The 16,049-nt window shown below is 39.8% G+C and overlaps 1 protein-coding gene across 1 annotated transcript; it reads right to left on the reverse strand.

Moving 5' to 3' along the window:
* Nucleotides 1-14,052: 14,052 nt before the first annotated feature.
* On the reverse strand, nucleotides 14,053-15,697 carry LOC147455872 (uncharacterized). Its single transcript, XM_086515349.1, has 3 exons — nucleotides 15,602-15,697; nucleotides 14,915-15,196; nucleotides 14,053-14,304 (listed from the first exon to the last, which is right to left on the reverse strand). The coding sequence occupies exons 1-3, from the start codon at nucleotides 15,695-15,697 to the stop codon at nucleotides 14,053-14,055; spliced, it is 630 nt and encodes a 209-aa protein (XP_086371475.1).
* Between the last annotated feature and the right edge of the window lie 352 nt (nucleotides 15,698-16,049).

Consider the following 16,049-nt stretch of genomic DNA (forward strand, 5'->3'; position numbering starts at 1 on the left):
AATTACTCATTAATTTGGAGACTGAGCATGGCATTTTTCGAGCGAAAGTAGAGAGAAGTATAACACAAAAAAGCTCTTTTTCATAATGCCCTACCAAAATGTCAAGTACATCTAGTCCAACAAAATGGTCAATCCATAGAAGGTGATCGTTGCAACAATATAAATGCCAAATGGATTAAGTAACACAAGATATCAAAACAATGCAAGTCCTTCCTTGACCAAATATCCACCTATTTCTAATGCAGTTTGTGAGTGTGTGCTTTCTACAGCTTTGTATTGTCATCCATACTTGTCAACAACTATAGATTTCCATTGGTAGCTGACTCCATATGTATAGACATATAGGAGCTTATAATTTGTCACCTCTTTTGGGTATGGCTCTGAGCACCTATAAAGGTTGACCTCATTTTCGTAAATGTATCTATACAATCCTTCACTCTCATGACCTTTCATCCAAGCTCTCTTTGGTCTTTATATCATTTGCAAGTTTGGAAGATTCATTATGGGTGGATGCTCTTCTACCGTTGGGATCCCAAAGCTTGTATAGGCTGAGTTTGAATCTAAAGATGACATGATTTCTGGACTTAACAGCTTGATCTTGATGTAAGAAGAATTATACCAATGATTCAAGTGATTTGGTTAGGGAGAAGTCGAGACTATGTCCAAAACCACGATTGTTTTCTCACAATATCTCTCAAATTGACAGTCATAGACACCCCCAACTTTTAGATAAATTTTGAGTCCTTAAACGACGTTTTTCCGAACATTGATCGACAATGAATGACCCGAAGGATCTTTGATTGTTATTCAAGGGCTGCACTGAATCTTCTAGAGCTACTCTGGAGCTTCGTTTTGATTAAAAAAAGTTTCTGAATCCGATAACGGAAGCTCAAGTTATGGCCAAAACATTCAATGTGTGCATGAAGACTTTATACGCGCATGATGTCTACTAATTCAGAACTGCTCCAAACTTTAAATGTAGACTCTCCTTGATGTAATTTAATCACTCCAAGTCTCACTTTGTGAATCTGACACTTATAATTAGGTCTATCAGTCCTTTTTCTGTTTGGTTATCTACAACTTCCCGGGGAGGTTAACAAAGCCAAAAGTGATCCAAATGCAATAAAATTTTGGCTAGGAACTTCTTTTATGCTCTAGGACACTAGGGTATACTCAAATGCCTCATTTGACTCAAATCCGACATCTAAGACACCATACACGTATGATGTCTTTTGTCTCACATTTCACTTATGCTCCTACCCAAGGTGCTGCTTGATGCATACATTGACAAGAATATGCGATCACATCAAATTTGACTCAAATCCGACATCTAAGACATCATACACGTATGATGTCTTTTGTCTCAGATTTCACTTATGCTCCTACCCAAGGTGCTGCTTGATGCATACATTGACAAGAATATGCGATCACATCAAATTTTGGACATCAAAATTGCACAAAATCACTACTTTTTCACCTTTATCTTCTTAGATCTGCAAAAATCTCTTTAAATGAAAAATTATGTGTTCAAATGAGTTGAAATTTTGCAAACAAGCTTAAATCATCATTTCCCAATCTCCTATGTGGTCAAGAGTGCAATTGGACCTTCAGACCTTGCCTTGAGACATCATACGCGTACGATGTCTATGTGCTCAAAATCAATCCAAACTTGGTCTCTAGACTTGATTTGTTGTGCTTAACAACCTGGTAAGCTCAGATTTCAATTTTGGTCCCTAAAAGTGCCCTTTAAACATCATACGTGTATGATGTCTAACCGGTAAGAATAAAGTGAAATTCTCTAGAGGTTCTTCACTACACTGGCAACTCATAGGAAGTTACAAAATTGAATTTGAACACTTTTTGTGCAAGTTATGGCCAATACAAGCATTCACTTGTTCAGATGCGTTCTATGGCCTTTGCACGCCCAAAAATGCTTCAAATTCAATGAAATTGGGTCCATATGCTTCCTAAATGCTGTAGATCACAAGAATACACTTACTTGTAACTTTTGACCTCACATCTGGCCTCTAAGACATCATACGCGTATGATGTCTAGGTGGTCAGAATTTAGTTATGTTTCTTCCAGAGGTGCCTCTTAGTGTGTAGAACAAGAATATGTGCTCATTGCAAATTTTGGAACTAAAAATGCACAAAATCATTCCTTTTTGACAAGTAAATCCCCTTAATGAGTAAAATCCCCTTAACTCTCGATCTATAAGCCCAAATGAAATGAAATTTGGTGTATGTACGCAACACGACATACAGAAGATGGGTATAATGTCAAAAGTTTATTTTTACTGTCAAAATCACTCTTCAAACATCACCACCAGCAACTACTTTAATCTACAACTAATACTACAAATCCACACTAGATCTACCTACTCGCAAACCCTTGGTAAGACACACGCTTCGTGGCTATCCACTTGATCTTGGAATAACCTTTTAAAACCCTCACTCTAGACCCATCTACGGAAAATGCGTATGAAGACAGAGCCAAATTTTTGAAGTGTCAGAAACTAAAGTTTATGAGTACATATGCATAGCTTATGTTGCCACGATTCTAATGTCTACTTGCACGCAGAAAACAGACATTGTTTGGTATACTTATGGCCACAAATAGCTCGTAGATGCATGAGCACGTTTTCTCCGTCTCACGTGGAATACTTAGTGTTGATGCGTAGCTCTTGCCGAGCCTAGTACAAATGGTGCAGTCGGATCTCCAATGCTATGATCAAGCCGGGAGTAGCGTCAGGATGAAGCTCACGCTCTCTCTCTCTTCCTCTCTCACACACAGTCGAGGGTAGCTTAAAACTTAGATTATGATAAGAGCTATCTTACAAAGTGACCTAGGTACCTTATATACTAAGGCTACCATAGGTTAAACCTAAAATAGAGTTCAAGGGGTAAAATTGCTTTGTATGTACAATTTGGAAGTGCCATTGCACCTCGACTTTTGCAATTAGACGAGCTACTTATTACAAATGATGTTTCTAACCATAATCTGCAACATTTCATAACTCTCAGAGAATAAGGATTTGCTCAGTTATGTCGTGATGTTGACCCGTAGGTCAACACCACTCAAGTGGCAATTTGTTAGCTCAGAGTATCATTACACCAGCTAGAGTTGAAAATTTTTTTGGGATGCCAAAGAACACTTGATCATTGTGTATGAATTTGTCTCAGAGGCTCACTTTGTTCTTCCGCATCCGTTAATATAATCTTTCATTATTTATTTGTTAAGCACTCATAATTTCAAACTTTCTTCCAACAAAAAAATTTAGATTTTTGAGAGTCTTTGAAACCTTTGATAGAGGTGATGAGACACTACTACAACTCAAGGACCCAACCCAGACAACAATTTGGTGGCCATTTATTTTGCCCAACACTCTAATGGCACTCGCTTGTTAGGCAAAATTCCAAAGCAAATCAAACGTGTGAAACAAGGCTTTTTGAGTGCAATGCTCAAATAGCATGCACAAGCGGAGGACCTTGGGGTGTGAATGTTGCTGCTTAAAAATTGGCATGTACATTCTATCTACATGTGTGTTTTGATTGTTCCATGATTCATGTGTAGACGGTGTTTCAAACAAATTGAAGGTCTTTCTAATGAGCTCAAGGTAGGGTAGTATACCTAGTGTTGTAGAGCATAGAGGAAAATTGAAATGTGTTTAAACATAACAAGCTTTGCACTATTCAATAGAGGTGATATTTCTCCATAATTTCTCACATAGAAAGAGAAGAACAAGGAGTCCCATGCCAAGCCAAGTACCAAAATTCGCATGGTCTTAGGGATTGCATGATTGAGACATTTAATATATTTTTTATTGCCTCATAGTACACCGTAGATTAGGTAAAATTTCATGTTGGGAGTCATAGGCTAGTGCTCTTGATGAAGGTCAGGAATATATGCAAGGGAGAATGACTTGTTTTAACTTTTTCCTGGACGTAGATAGGCAAGGCATCCTTATGCTCTTGATAGTGCTCAATGCTACATGTTTCTCATAACTTTTCCATTCGTCAACACGTCCAAGCCCGGCATGTAGCTTCCTCCAATGACTTTAATGTGAGTTTCTTCATGTGTCCACTTATGAGTTGGATTATCGCCTATAATCAGAGTCACATAGATACAAAATTGATGCCACCAATGAGAGATAGTTTCCCTTCACAATGGTGGCCTCATCTAATCGTAATAAGAGCATGTAGACCAACATGAGTCAAATCCTCTGAAGAAGACACATCATACCATTTAGGGAAGTCCATCTCGACCCTCTTCATGAAGTATATGTAGAGATGTGTGAAGAGAACTAGATGCATATTGTGGGATTGACCCAGTGAGACTAGGGATTTTGTAGTATATGCAAAAACCCGACAAGGAATATTCTAATTTCCCTTCCTAGTGGTAGTCTCCTTTGATCTGGCATGACACTAATCATTACAAATAATAGTTAAAAAAGGCAAAGAGAACTACATGCATGCTTGTTGAACCAGGCCAAGAAGGTGAGGCAAGTGTTCAACAACATATAACATAAGAAGCCTATTGTATGGGGCAGCACTGAGCCATCACAAGAAGGAAAATCCAAAAGTGCATTTTAAAATGCCTCCTCATTTTGAATGTTTATTTTCTTCTGAGGTGAGCTCTGAAGTAGCAAAAACGTGTAGTGCTCTACTTATCAATTGCATTTATTTTGGTAGTATAATTGCACTACACATTGCAATAATTCAGTACATTTAATTCTTGATTGCATTGCACTTTGTAGTAGTTCAACAATACATTTAATTTCTAGATTCTTGAAGGTAGGTCGCTTCAAACTCCTAGTAACCCTCCATGTGTGAAAAGGGATGGAAGGCGTAGCTATCTATAAGCACGTCACCAAAGATTACAGGATTTGTAATAGGTTCCATGTCCCCAAAATCTATAACTTTAAGACCAGAGATACACAATATAAATTCTAGGTTCTTCCCATTTAAGTGCTCCCTCCCATGAAAAACTACAAAGAATATCCCCAAATCTTCACAAAGAGTCTATAGCGGAAATAAATTTTGATCAAGCATAGACCCGATTGTGTATATTTGAACCATAAATTCATCTATCTTGGAAAACACCCTAATCCATGCATATGTCACATGCCATATTCTTGGTGGTTTATTGTCGATGGTGAGCGGACACCCAACACAAGATCTCCAAATGAAGGCACTCTCAGTTTTAGGCAAGCTAGGAAGAATCTCCATTGGTAAGGCCCACTTTTCACATTTTGTTTATTGAAATGCTCAAAGAAACTTAGATGCATTGATGAAATGATACTTGTTGGTTTCTAAAGTCCTTAATGTTGCATTATAGATAGATATTTCTTTGTGTAGCTTGGCATCTGTGCCTCTATAGAGAATCTTCATTGTGACCCTACTACCAACTTGGTAACGCTCCACATCCTCATTCCATTGAGAAGCTTCACCTTCTTATTTTGCATACATAAGATGCAACTCTACCTCTATCATGTCATTAACTCATATCAACTTGTGTGTGTGTGTGTGTGTGTGTGTGTGTGTGTGTGTGTGTGTGTGTGTGTGTGTGTGTGTTTTGATTGAATGCAATTAAAGTCAAAATTGGTGTCTCTTTGTGTGTAGAGCTTTCTAATTACTGCTCAACTATATTATATACACAAGAAGATTTAGAAGACATTATCTTACTATAACTCCTACTTTGTGGATATTCAAGACAATCCCATCAGCTTTTGTAGGCTAGTTGCTACTATGATTTTTTGGGTTATAAGAGTTGAGTCGTACCTCAGTGAATGAGGGCAGTGGGAAGAAAAAATCTTTATAGATTGCACCAAAGGGCAACGGAGGTAAGAGAAGACTTTAAAGCAGTGGAATATGCTCGTTGCAAGCTTGTCATTGGAGGAGATTATATAAGGAATGAGGAAATCTGAGATTCTCAAAAAATATAGCTTAATATTGCAAAAAAAGGAAGGTATTAACAAAATTGTAAGAGGGATTCTACTCTCATACTGTACATCTCGTGTTTTGAGTTGTCTCTCCCTACTATGTGTTTTTCATTTCTGGAGAATTGACTCAGGTCTAAATCATAATGTAATACTATACTTTTATGTAGCTGTCCTTACATGTGAGCCACATGCATAAGGATCCTAGATATGTGCATACACTCATATAAACAACTTGAAGTTTAAATTTATATAGAAAGAGACTACTGATCACCTCAACTTGCAAGGGAGAACTAAGAGATTTGTGTTGCTCTGGATGTTCATGTGTACACTAGTAGTAGTGCTTGAGAGTTGATTGACCTTCTTCTCGCTATTTATATGCAATGTTGATAGTGCTTCAAGTTACATCTCTACAAGATGACTCGCTATGGCAAGAGATAGCTATGAAGGGATACATTGTGGATCAAGATCAAGACCAAGCTATGTGGTAGATAATACAAGGTCAAGGTCTTTTGCTATGGCATTGCTACTTAATTCATGGAGGATGGACAATGGTTGAAGCTCCATTTTTGCAAGATGTCCATTATGTGTACTGCTCCCAATTGCTCCTAGCATGCATAATGGACATATCACGTAATAGCAAGAACAAACTCCCAGTTACTCTTAGGCCACATAATGGAGATCTTACAAAATTAGAGCTTTGACCATTGTCCAGCCTCCATGAATCAAGTAGCAATGCCATAGTGTGAAATACCTAGACCTTGCATCATCTTGGGCTTTGACCTTGATATACAGTGCATTTGTTCACAGCCATCTCTGGCCATCACTAGTTATCTTCCAAAGATGGAACTTGAATCCCTATTGACATTGCACATGAATAGCAAGAATAAGGTTGATAAACTCTCATACATGCTCCTACTAGCGTACATATTAAACATCCTGAGCGACAAAATCCTCTCGGCTTCCTTTGCAAGTTTAAATGATCAATAGTCTATATCTATACTGTTTTTAGCTTTGAGTTTTTTATAGGAGTGTGCACCAATTTCTCAAGACCGGTTTAGGCTCTTTGCACATGCCACTCACATGTTACAAGACCTACAAAGAAGAATAGTACTTTATTCTGATTTAGAGTTAAGTCAATTCTCCAAAAATATAAAAGGCATAGTTGAGAGAGACAATTCTCTAGCAATGAAAAATACGAGATATATTGCATGAGAGTAGAAACCCTCTTATGGTTCTATTAATACCTCTATTTTTTGTAATATTAAGCTATGCTTTTGAATCTCCTCAATTTTTGCGCAATCTTCTCTGATGACAAGCCTACAACAATGCATCCCCCATTTAAAAGTCTCCTCGTACCTCCAATGCCCTTCGATGAAACCTGTAAAGCTTCCTTATCTCCACTACCCCCACTCACTGAGGTGTATCTCAACTCTTATAACCCAAAAAATCACAATAAGTAACACCTAGCCTATAGAAGCTGATGAGGATTTTTTGAATATCCACAAATTGATAGTTATAGTAAGATAATGTTCTCTAAATCTTTTTGTGTATACAATATAGTTGAGGAGTAATTAGAAAGCCCTACATACAAAGAGACACACCAATTATGACTTCAATAAATTTAATCTAAAATACATACACAAGTTAACATGAGTTGATGACATGATAGAGGGAGGCAGAATTGTTGCTTATGTATGCAAATGAGAAGATGAAGCTTTTCGCTTGGGATGAGGGGTGGGGGTTTACCAAGCTGGTGGTATGGTAGCGGTGAAGGTTCTCTATAGAGTCACAAAGGTCAAACTACAAAAAAAAAAAATCTAACCATAATGGAGCATTAAGTGCTTTAGAAGCCAATAAATTCCATTTCATAAATGCATCTAAGATTTGTATGGCAATTCAATTAACCAAATTTGGAAAGTGGGCCTTGCCAATGGAGCTTCTTCCTAGCTTGCATAAAATTGAGAGTGCCTCCATTTGGAGACCTAGTGTTGGTTGTCCACTCAACACCAACACTAAACCACCAAGAATATGACATGTGACATATGCATGGACTAGGGTGTTCCCTAAAACACATGAACTTATGGTTCAACAATACATGATTGGTCTATGGTCAATCGAAATTGCTTGCCACTACAAACTATTTGTGAAGCGTTAAAGAGGTTCTTTGAAATTTTTCATGGGAGGGAGCACTTAGATGGAAGGGACTTTGAATTTTTATTATGTGGCTCAAGTCTTATGTCGCTCAAGTCTTAAATTTATAGACTGTGGGGACATGGAAACTATTATTTTAATTTTCTTTCCGCACATGGAGGGCTGCTTGGAGTTTGAAGCTACCTGCTTTCAAGAAGCTAGGAAATATGGGATTGATGATGTGTCATTGTGTTAAGCATATCTAGATTGCCTTAGGTTTTGCAATTAAAAGTATTTTTGAATTATTGCATCGTGTAATGCAATTGTACTACCAAAATGAATGGTATTGATAAGTAGAATACTACACGTTTTTGCAATTGCAAAGCTCATCTCAAAAAGAAATAAACATCCGGCATGAGGAGGCATTTCAAAGAGCGCTTTTGGCTTTCCATTCTTGTGATGGGCCCAGTGTCACCCCATACAATAAGCTTCCTATGTTATATGTTGTTCAACACTTGCCTCAGCTTTTCGGCCTATTCAACGAGCATGCATGTAATTCTCTTTTCTTTTTTCGATTATCCTTTGTAACAATTAGTGTCATGTCATATCAGAGGACACTATCGCTAGAAATAGAAAATAGAGTCTTCATCATCGGCTACTTGCATATACGCAAAATTCCTAGTCTCATTGTGTCAAGTCCACATCATGCATGTAGTTATCTCCTCATCTCTCCATATACTTTGTGAAGATGTTCGGGACGGATTGTGTTAAATGGTAAGATGTATCTTCTTCATAGGGTTTTGACCGTGTTGGTCTACACGTTCTTGTCATGATCAGATGAGGCCACCATTATGAAGAAAAACAATCCCTCAATAGTGGCATCAACTTTGTATGTATGTGACTCTAATTATAGGTGATAATTTAACCCATAAGTGGTCACATAAAGAAGCTCACATAAAAGGAATTGGAAGAAGCTCTATGCCCTAGCTTGGAGGTATTGAAGAATGGAAAGGTTCATGAGGAACATGTAGCATTGAGCACCATCAAGAGCATAAGGATGTACCTACATCCAAGAAAAAGTTGAAGCAGGTCATTGTCCCTTGTACATATACCCAACTTTTATCAAGATCATTAGCTTGCAGTGCCCAACATGAAAATTTGTCCTAATCTGTATCTTGTCGTGCCCAACATGAAACTTTTCCTAATCTGTTGTGTACTACGAAGCAATCAACACAAACATTAATTATCCCAACTATGAAATCCCCAACAGCAAGAGCATTTGAGTACTTGGCTTGTCATGTGGATCCTTGTCCTTCCCTTTCTGCATAAGGAATTATAGAAGAAAGATCGATGCCACCACCTTTATTGAATAGAGAAAATCTTGTAATGTTCAAGAATGCGTTTCAACTTGGGATTTTCCTCTGTGCTCTACAACACCGGATATACTACCCTACCTTGATCTCATTAGAAAGCCCTTCAATTTTTCTGCAATCTCTTCTGCACATGAATGATGGAACACTCAAAATATGCATATTAGATAGAATGCACATGCTAGTTTCTAAGCAACAACATTTACGCCCAAAGGTTCTCTCATGTGAATTCTCTTTGGGCATTACACTCAGAAAGCCTTGCTTTGTTCGTTTATTTTGATGTTGGACTTTTTACTAACAAGAAAGTGCCATTAGAGTGTTGCGGGAAATAAATGGCCACCAAATTGTTGTCTGGTTTGGGTTCTTAAGTTGCAATAGTGTCTCACCACATTTACCAGTGGCCTCAAAATATTTCGAAATTCAAAATTGTTTGATGACAGAAAGATTGAAATTTTGAGTGCTTAATAGCCGACTCTTTTTTGTAGAAATATTCTTAACGCGCCCCAAAAACGCTGGGGAGAGAGAGAGAGAGAGAGAGAGAGAGAGAGAGAGAGAGAGAGAGAGAGAGAGAGAGAGAGAGAGAGAGAGAGAGAGAGAGAGAGAGAGAGAGAGAGAGAGAGAGAGAGAGAGAGAGAGAGAGAGAGAGAGAGAACGTAAGTGCTCTGCAAATGATGCTCTAGATACACAATCTGAATCTGAATGACTAAAAGACCCTAAGCATTATATTTATAGAATCTTAGGTTGAGGTAGGTCAAAAATATGTAGCTGGTGCATAAAACATAAAAGCCCAAAAATGGCTAAAAATGTGTGCATCGCTCAGAAAATGATCGACCGGACACATGCTAAAAAGTGTTAGCCCATGAAATCTACATGATGTGCGATGCGTGGCCAACCTGGGACAATCACTAGCCGTACAAAATGGCAAAGCAACGATTTTGTAACTCTAACACCCCGTTTCAACACCGGATGCTGAGATAACACAGAGGAGTCGAAGGTGAGAAGCCAAGGTCCGCTGAGGTACACCCTTCATGAAGATATCTACTTCATTTTTCGCTATAGGAACATACTCCAAATGAAGATCTCCGGCCAAAACCCGCTCCCAAACATAGTGGTTCTCCACCTCAATCTGCTTTGTCCGAGCGTGAAAGATAGGGTTCTTGGCAATAGCAATGCAACTCTAATTGTTGCACAAAATACAAGTCATAGTAGTTGGGAAAAACACAACCCTCCGAGTAATCTTTGTAGACATATGGCCTCACAAGCAGTATAGAAAGCTGCTCTCTGCTCCGCCTCTGTAGAAGATAACGCAACAGTGGGTTGCCGCTTACTGCTCCATGAAATGGGTCACGAGCCGAGTGTGAAAACTAATCCTGTAGTAGAGCGTCGAGTATCTGGATTTCTTGCCTAATCTAAAACGTACCAACCAAGTAATGTGCAACCCTTGGAGAGGCCATAGAACACACCATGGTCCAATGTGCCGCTGATGTACTACAAAGTACGCTAGGCACACTGCCAATGTCGCTGATGAGGTCGGGTGTTGAAGGAAATGAGGATAGAAACTGTGTAACAGATGTCTTGTTGGGAATAAGAAAGCCATATGAGGCAGCCAGACACATTCCTGTACTGCTCCAAGTCAATCCGTGGGGAAGGATCGTGAAGCGATACGTTCTCTCCAGGCTCAAAAGAAGTGCCAATTGATCTGTAGCCTGTCATCTAGAATCTCTCCAGGATAGCATTCGCATACTTCCGCTGAAAAAAGAAGATGCCGTCTGGTGTCTTAAAAATCTGGAATCCAAGAAAATAGTGAAGAAGCCCAAGATAAGTCATTCAAAACGCGACTCCGTAGCTTTCATGATCAAGTTGATCTTGTTGGTCCAGGAGCCTATGAAAATGAGATCGTCCACATAGACAATCACTATCACAACCAAAGAGCCATCAGAGACAACATATCAGTTGGAATCTAATGAGGTACGTTGTAATCCCAACTTCATGAAGCTTCACAAAAAACTGGTCAAGTGTGAGGTACCATTGTTATTCAGCCTACTTCAGTCCATAAAATGCTTTCCATAGCTGATAGACCCAATCCTCCTTGCCTGGCATACGAAACCTAGGAGGTTGCTCAAAATAAACTTATTTATCCAAATCTCCATTCAGAAACGCACTTTTGACATCCATCTGGAAGATGGACCAACCAAAGTTGGCTGCTGTGAGAGCAAGCATTGTGTGTATGGTAGTCATGCGAGCTGTGGGAGCAAAGGTTTCGTCAAATTCCACGCCTGGTCTCTAGTTTTCTTCTCATAATTCACTCGATTTATCAAATGGAACATCCTGCCTTTGCCACAACGTCCTCAACATCAGTTGGAGCTTTATCTTTGATCAAGGCCCAGTGATAGTCTTCATGCAAACCCAACAGATACATGTGCACAATATGCATGAAATCCACCTTGCAAAAAGTGAGCGCTTCTTTGAAAGCTATTGTATTTTTATCAAAAGACAGAGTTTTCATCAAAAGACTCTGCAATTTTAAGCTTTCAAAGGATCCATCTTTGCGAAATCCTTCTTGTTGAATTTCATAGAGAAGTCACTCCGCATCGTAGGCTTCTCTGTTATGTCGCCCCACTGGGTAAGCACCTTACTATACAGATAGAGAGGAATTGTCTGAATCCTCCGTTCATCATGCTTCCCATGGAGATCAAAATACGTTGTCCAATGATGAAGCCAATTGTGGCTAGTTCCATAGACTCCTTCTCTTGTCCAGAGAAATTAGTGATATTATGCAAAATTGTGGTTATAGGACCACCCTATGAGTGCCCACAATTGTTGGAGATGAGTATTGTTCTAAAGAATATGCACAGTCATCAACTGAGCTGTACTTTTGAGAGCAGCAAGACAAGCATTAAACCCTTACACTCTCATAGAAAGATGCAGAGAGAGATTAAGAAAGATACTACTTGTCAAATTTAGTTTCATATAATCAAATTAATGAGTCTTACCACACACCGAACGAGTTTTTCCGAGCAAAGAAAAACCCGAGCAAGTGTTTGTACGCAATTAGTAAATTTTATCATCAACAAAATATTTATTGTTTGTTATATATTGATGCACTACAACAAAAAGAGTTTTCAATGGATAGACTACTTCCTAAATTCCAAAAGATCAAAGTTTACTTTTAAACAAAGTAACACAATATTTGAAAATATTATCTTCTGGCTCAATCTCTCTTTATTTAAATGTAATCTCCTCTGCTTCTACTCTTCTTTGGCTTGGATTTTTCTCGCTTGGGCTTCATATGTTTGAGCAATTTTTTTTGTTAAGATATTCATTGTTCTTTTTTCCATTGGTTCCTACAAAAGGTTTTGGTGAGCACTTACTCGTAGGATCCTCTCTCTCTCTCTCTCTCTCTCTCTCTCTCTCTCTCTCTCTCTCTCTCTTTTAGTCAATAGGATAGAGGATCCTTGGAACACCATTACTTTTCAAGTCATAACCAAGACTCATATTAACTATTTCAATATTCAAACCTCCACTCACAATTTTAACTGGTCTGGATCTTCCAATCATTCAAAATGTCTGGCTAGAAAGTGGATATTTACAGCATGACTCAATCAATGTTGATGACTAGCCTATCGTATGGATATAGCACATAAAAAAGAAGCTAAACTATAAACAATCAGATAATGGCTCGACCTAAAACACTAGTCAGCAGGCAGCATGGGCATGTTTTTTCCCCCAATGCAACAGTTTAAGTCTTATGGTGAAAACTGTCTTAGACAAAGCAGATTGTCCCATCAAACCTTTCTTGACAAGTGGGGACTCAAGTACTTGAGTGCTTTTGACACCTTAACATTGTCTCCTCCAAATGCCTTCTTAAGGGGAGGATCACATAAGATTTGGGATTTCTCAGTACTATTATGGAGATTGTGAGCCTTGATGTAGTCCCATACTCGCTTGAGGACATCAAGCCTTGTGGTCTCTGAGGTTTGCAAGATGGGAGTCAGGCTGGAGGAGACCCTATAGAGGATCTGAGCGCCACCTCTGGGGTCGGGCTCGGGAGTCATTTTGAGTCAGCCTTGGGTATTTTATTGCTCATCTATTCATCAACTCATGCAAAATGCATAGCAGTCACATACTAGACCAAGGGCAAGATTCCATTCGATGGCAAGATGAAGGATCATGATAGATGGCAAGAAGACGGATTGGGATTGGCTAGGATTGAGCGATCAAAGCTGGCCCTTGCACGTACAATACCCCACACTATAGCAACAAAGTTGCACGATATAAGCGTGTATCAAAAAAGCACCTGCATGGACGAGAAGAGAGAGGTAGAGGTGATAGCGAGGCAACTTTACACAACTTACCAGCGAGAGACAAAAGTGATGATGAGATGAGATGGCTACAATAGCACACACATAAATCCTCTCTCTCTCTCTCTCTCTCTCTCTCTCTCTCTCTCTCTCTCTCTCCATATCATGCTAGCTCGCTCATGTACTACTTTTTTGGCAAATTTGCATTGACGCTTCCTTCTTTTTTAAGAGAGAGAGAGAGAGAGAGAGAGAGAGAGAGAGAGAGAGAGAGAGAGAGAGAGAGAGGGATGGCTTCCGGCAAACGCATGGTCACAGTGTTTCTGGTGCTGATGGTGGCGATGGCCGGACTGAGTGGTGACGTAGCGTAGCCACCTCCTCCAGCACTACATTGCACGTCCCTGTTGAATTTGGTGCTGGCCTGCCAGGCTCTGACTCTCTATGTATGAAGCTTACATTGCCCAACCTGTCGCTCACCACCTGCCGTGGCCTCAGTATCAACATCGCTGGCATCATCTTCGGCAACAACGGAAGCTGCATCTGATCACCATCACGTGCATCTACCTGCCTCATCATGCACTTCTCTTCATTTATGGTCATTTGTAGTTAGATTCCTGCATGCTAAAATCAAGTTCTTGTTCTCTATGATACTAATTGCTTTCCCGCACAGATGTTTTCTCTCTCTCTCTCTCTCTCTCTCTCTCTCTCTCTCTCTCTCTCTCTCTCTCTCTCTCTCTCTCTCTCTCTCTCTCTCTCTCTCTCTCTCTCTCTCTATGTGTGTGTGTGTGTGTCTTTTGGAGTAAAAAGCACCTCTTCAAAATTCGTCGTTCGAGATATCAAAAGCACAACCTTGATCCTAATAACAAGCTTGGATACACTCATCTTAAAATGTCCCAAAAGTAAAAGAAATTGTGGCATTCAAAATTAGCTTGAGCTCAAAAATAAGTTTCACATGAGCATAAGCCAAGCCTGATTCAAAAGACTCTTTGTGTCAAGAGACCCTAGTACTATACCTCAAAAGGGAACATCAATCTGCAAAAGAGAAGCCTGCTCAAAAAAGAAACTCAAGCCACAGTTCGCTTTAGAGATCCTACTTTCTTTTTGGCTTCTTCAGCAATAGACAACTTAATACCCTTGCCTCTCGGTAGTGTCACCCAAGGCTTGCTTCCTTTACCAATAGTAAACACATTGCCATGATGGGTGGCAAACTCTTGATCGGAAGCATCTTGTGCGTGCACAATTTCAAAACTTCCCTTATGCTTTCCACGGTGGTTGATAATCCCAATCCTGCCTCTGTTGCGACCACAGTAACCATAGCAATGTTGCCAATGTTGAACTTTATGAACTCTACAGCCTTTCGAGTCTCAATTTCAATTTTAATGGTGTCATTGGCCTTGATAAGGGGGTCTGGATAGCGAATGGTGCGCCTATCAAATGTAGTGATGTAGGGAATCCCCTTCTCACCAAAGCAAGCAGCTCGGACCTTGCATAACTTGTACTTAAGACTCTTCAAGGATGATGGAGTGCAAAGTGAACCTTCCCTTGCTAACCAAAGCAGCCAGAAGATTTTTGCAATGGACACAACATCCATAGACCCAGCAGGGTAACACTTGTCCGTCCTTACTTTCCTATCCACAGAGATGAGTCGCTGCATCACAATGGCAACCACTTCACGATAGGTCAAGGCATACTTCAGTTGCTTCCTCAACAAGACAACCATCGGCAGACATTCCCGGGTCTTATGGGGTCTGGCAGAGTGCTTGGGTGCAAAGGCACTCCGAATCAGTCAGAAGTTCTCTCCGATTTTTGCAATGGACACAACATCCATAGACTCAGTAGGGTAACACTTGTTCGTCCTTACTTTCCCATTCACAGAGATGAGTCGCTGCATCATAATGGCAACCACTTCACGATAGGTCAAGGCATACTTCAGTCGATTCCTCAACAAGACAACCATCGACAAACATTCCCTGGTCTTATGGGGGTGCTTGGGCGCAAAGGCACCACCATGGCTTCACGTTGTTAGAGCGCACCTTCACCTCCTCTGCTGGGTGTTGAAAGAGTTCTCTCTCTCTCTCTCTCTCTCTCTCTCTCTCTCTCTCTCTCTCTCTCTCACGCAGTAAAAAAGAAACTCTATGAAAGAGTGCACGCGCTAATTGAGTTTCTTTTTTATTTTGACTAAGTGAGAGTTAGGGATTTATTAAAAAAAGGGGAATCAATCGATATCTGCAGAGAGGGAAAAGTGAGGCGACGCAGCACTCAAAGCAGGTAGCTGCGAACGACGGACATAGCGTGCAAAGGACGACGTG

This window comes from Adiantum capillus-veneris, chromosome 6 (assembly GCF_014529385.1).
Source record: "Adiantum capillus-veneris isolate H3 chromosome 6, ASM1452938v2, whole genome shotgun sequence".
NCBI lineage: Eukaryota > Viridiplantae > Streptophyta > Polypodiopsida > Polypodiales > Pteridaceae > Adiantum > Adiantum capillus-veneris.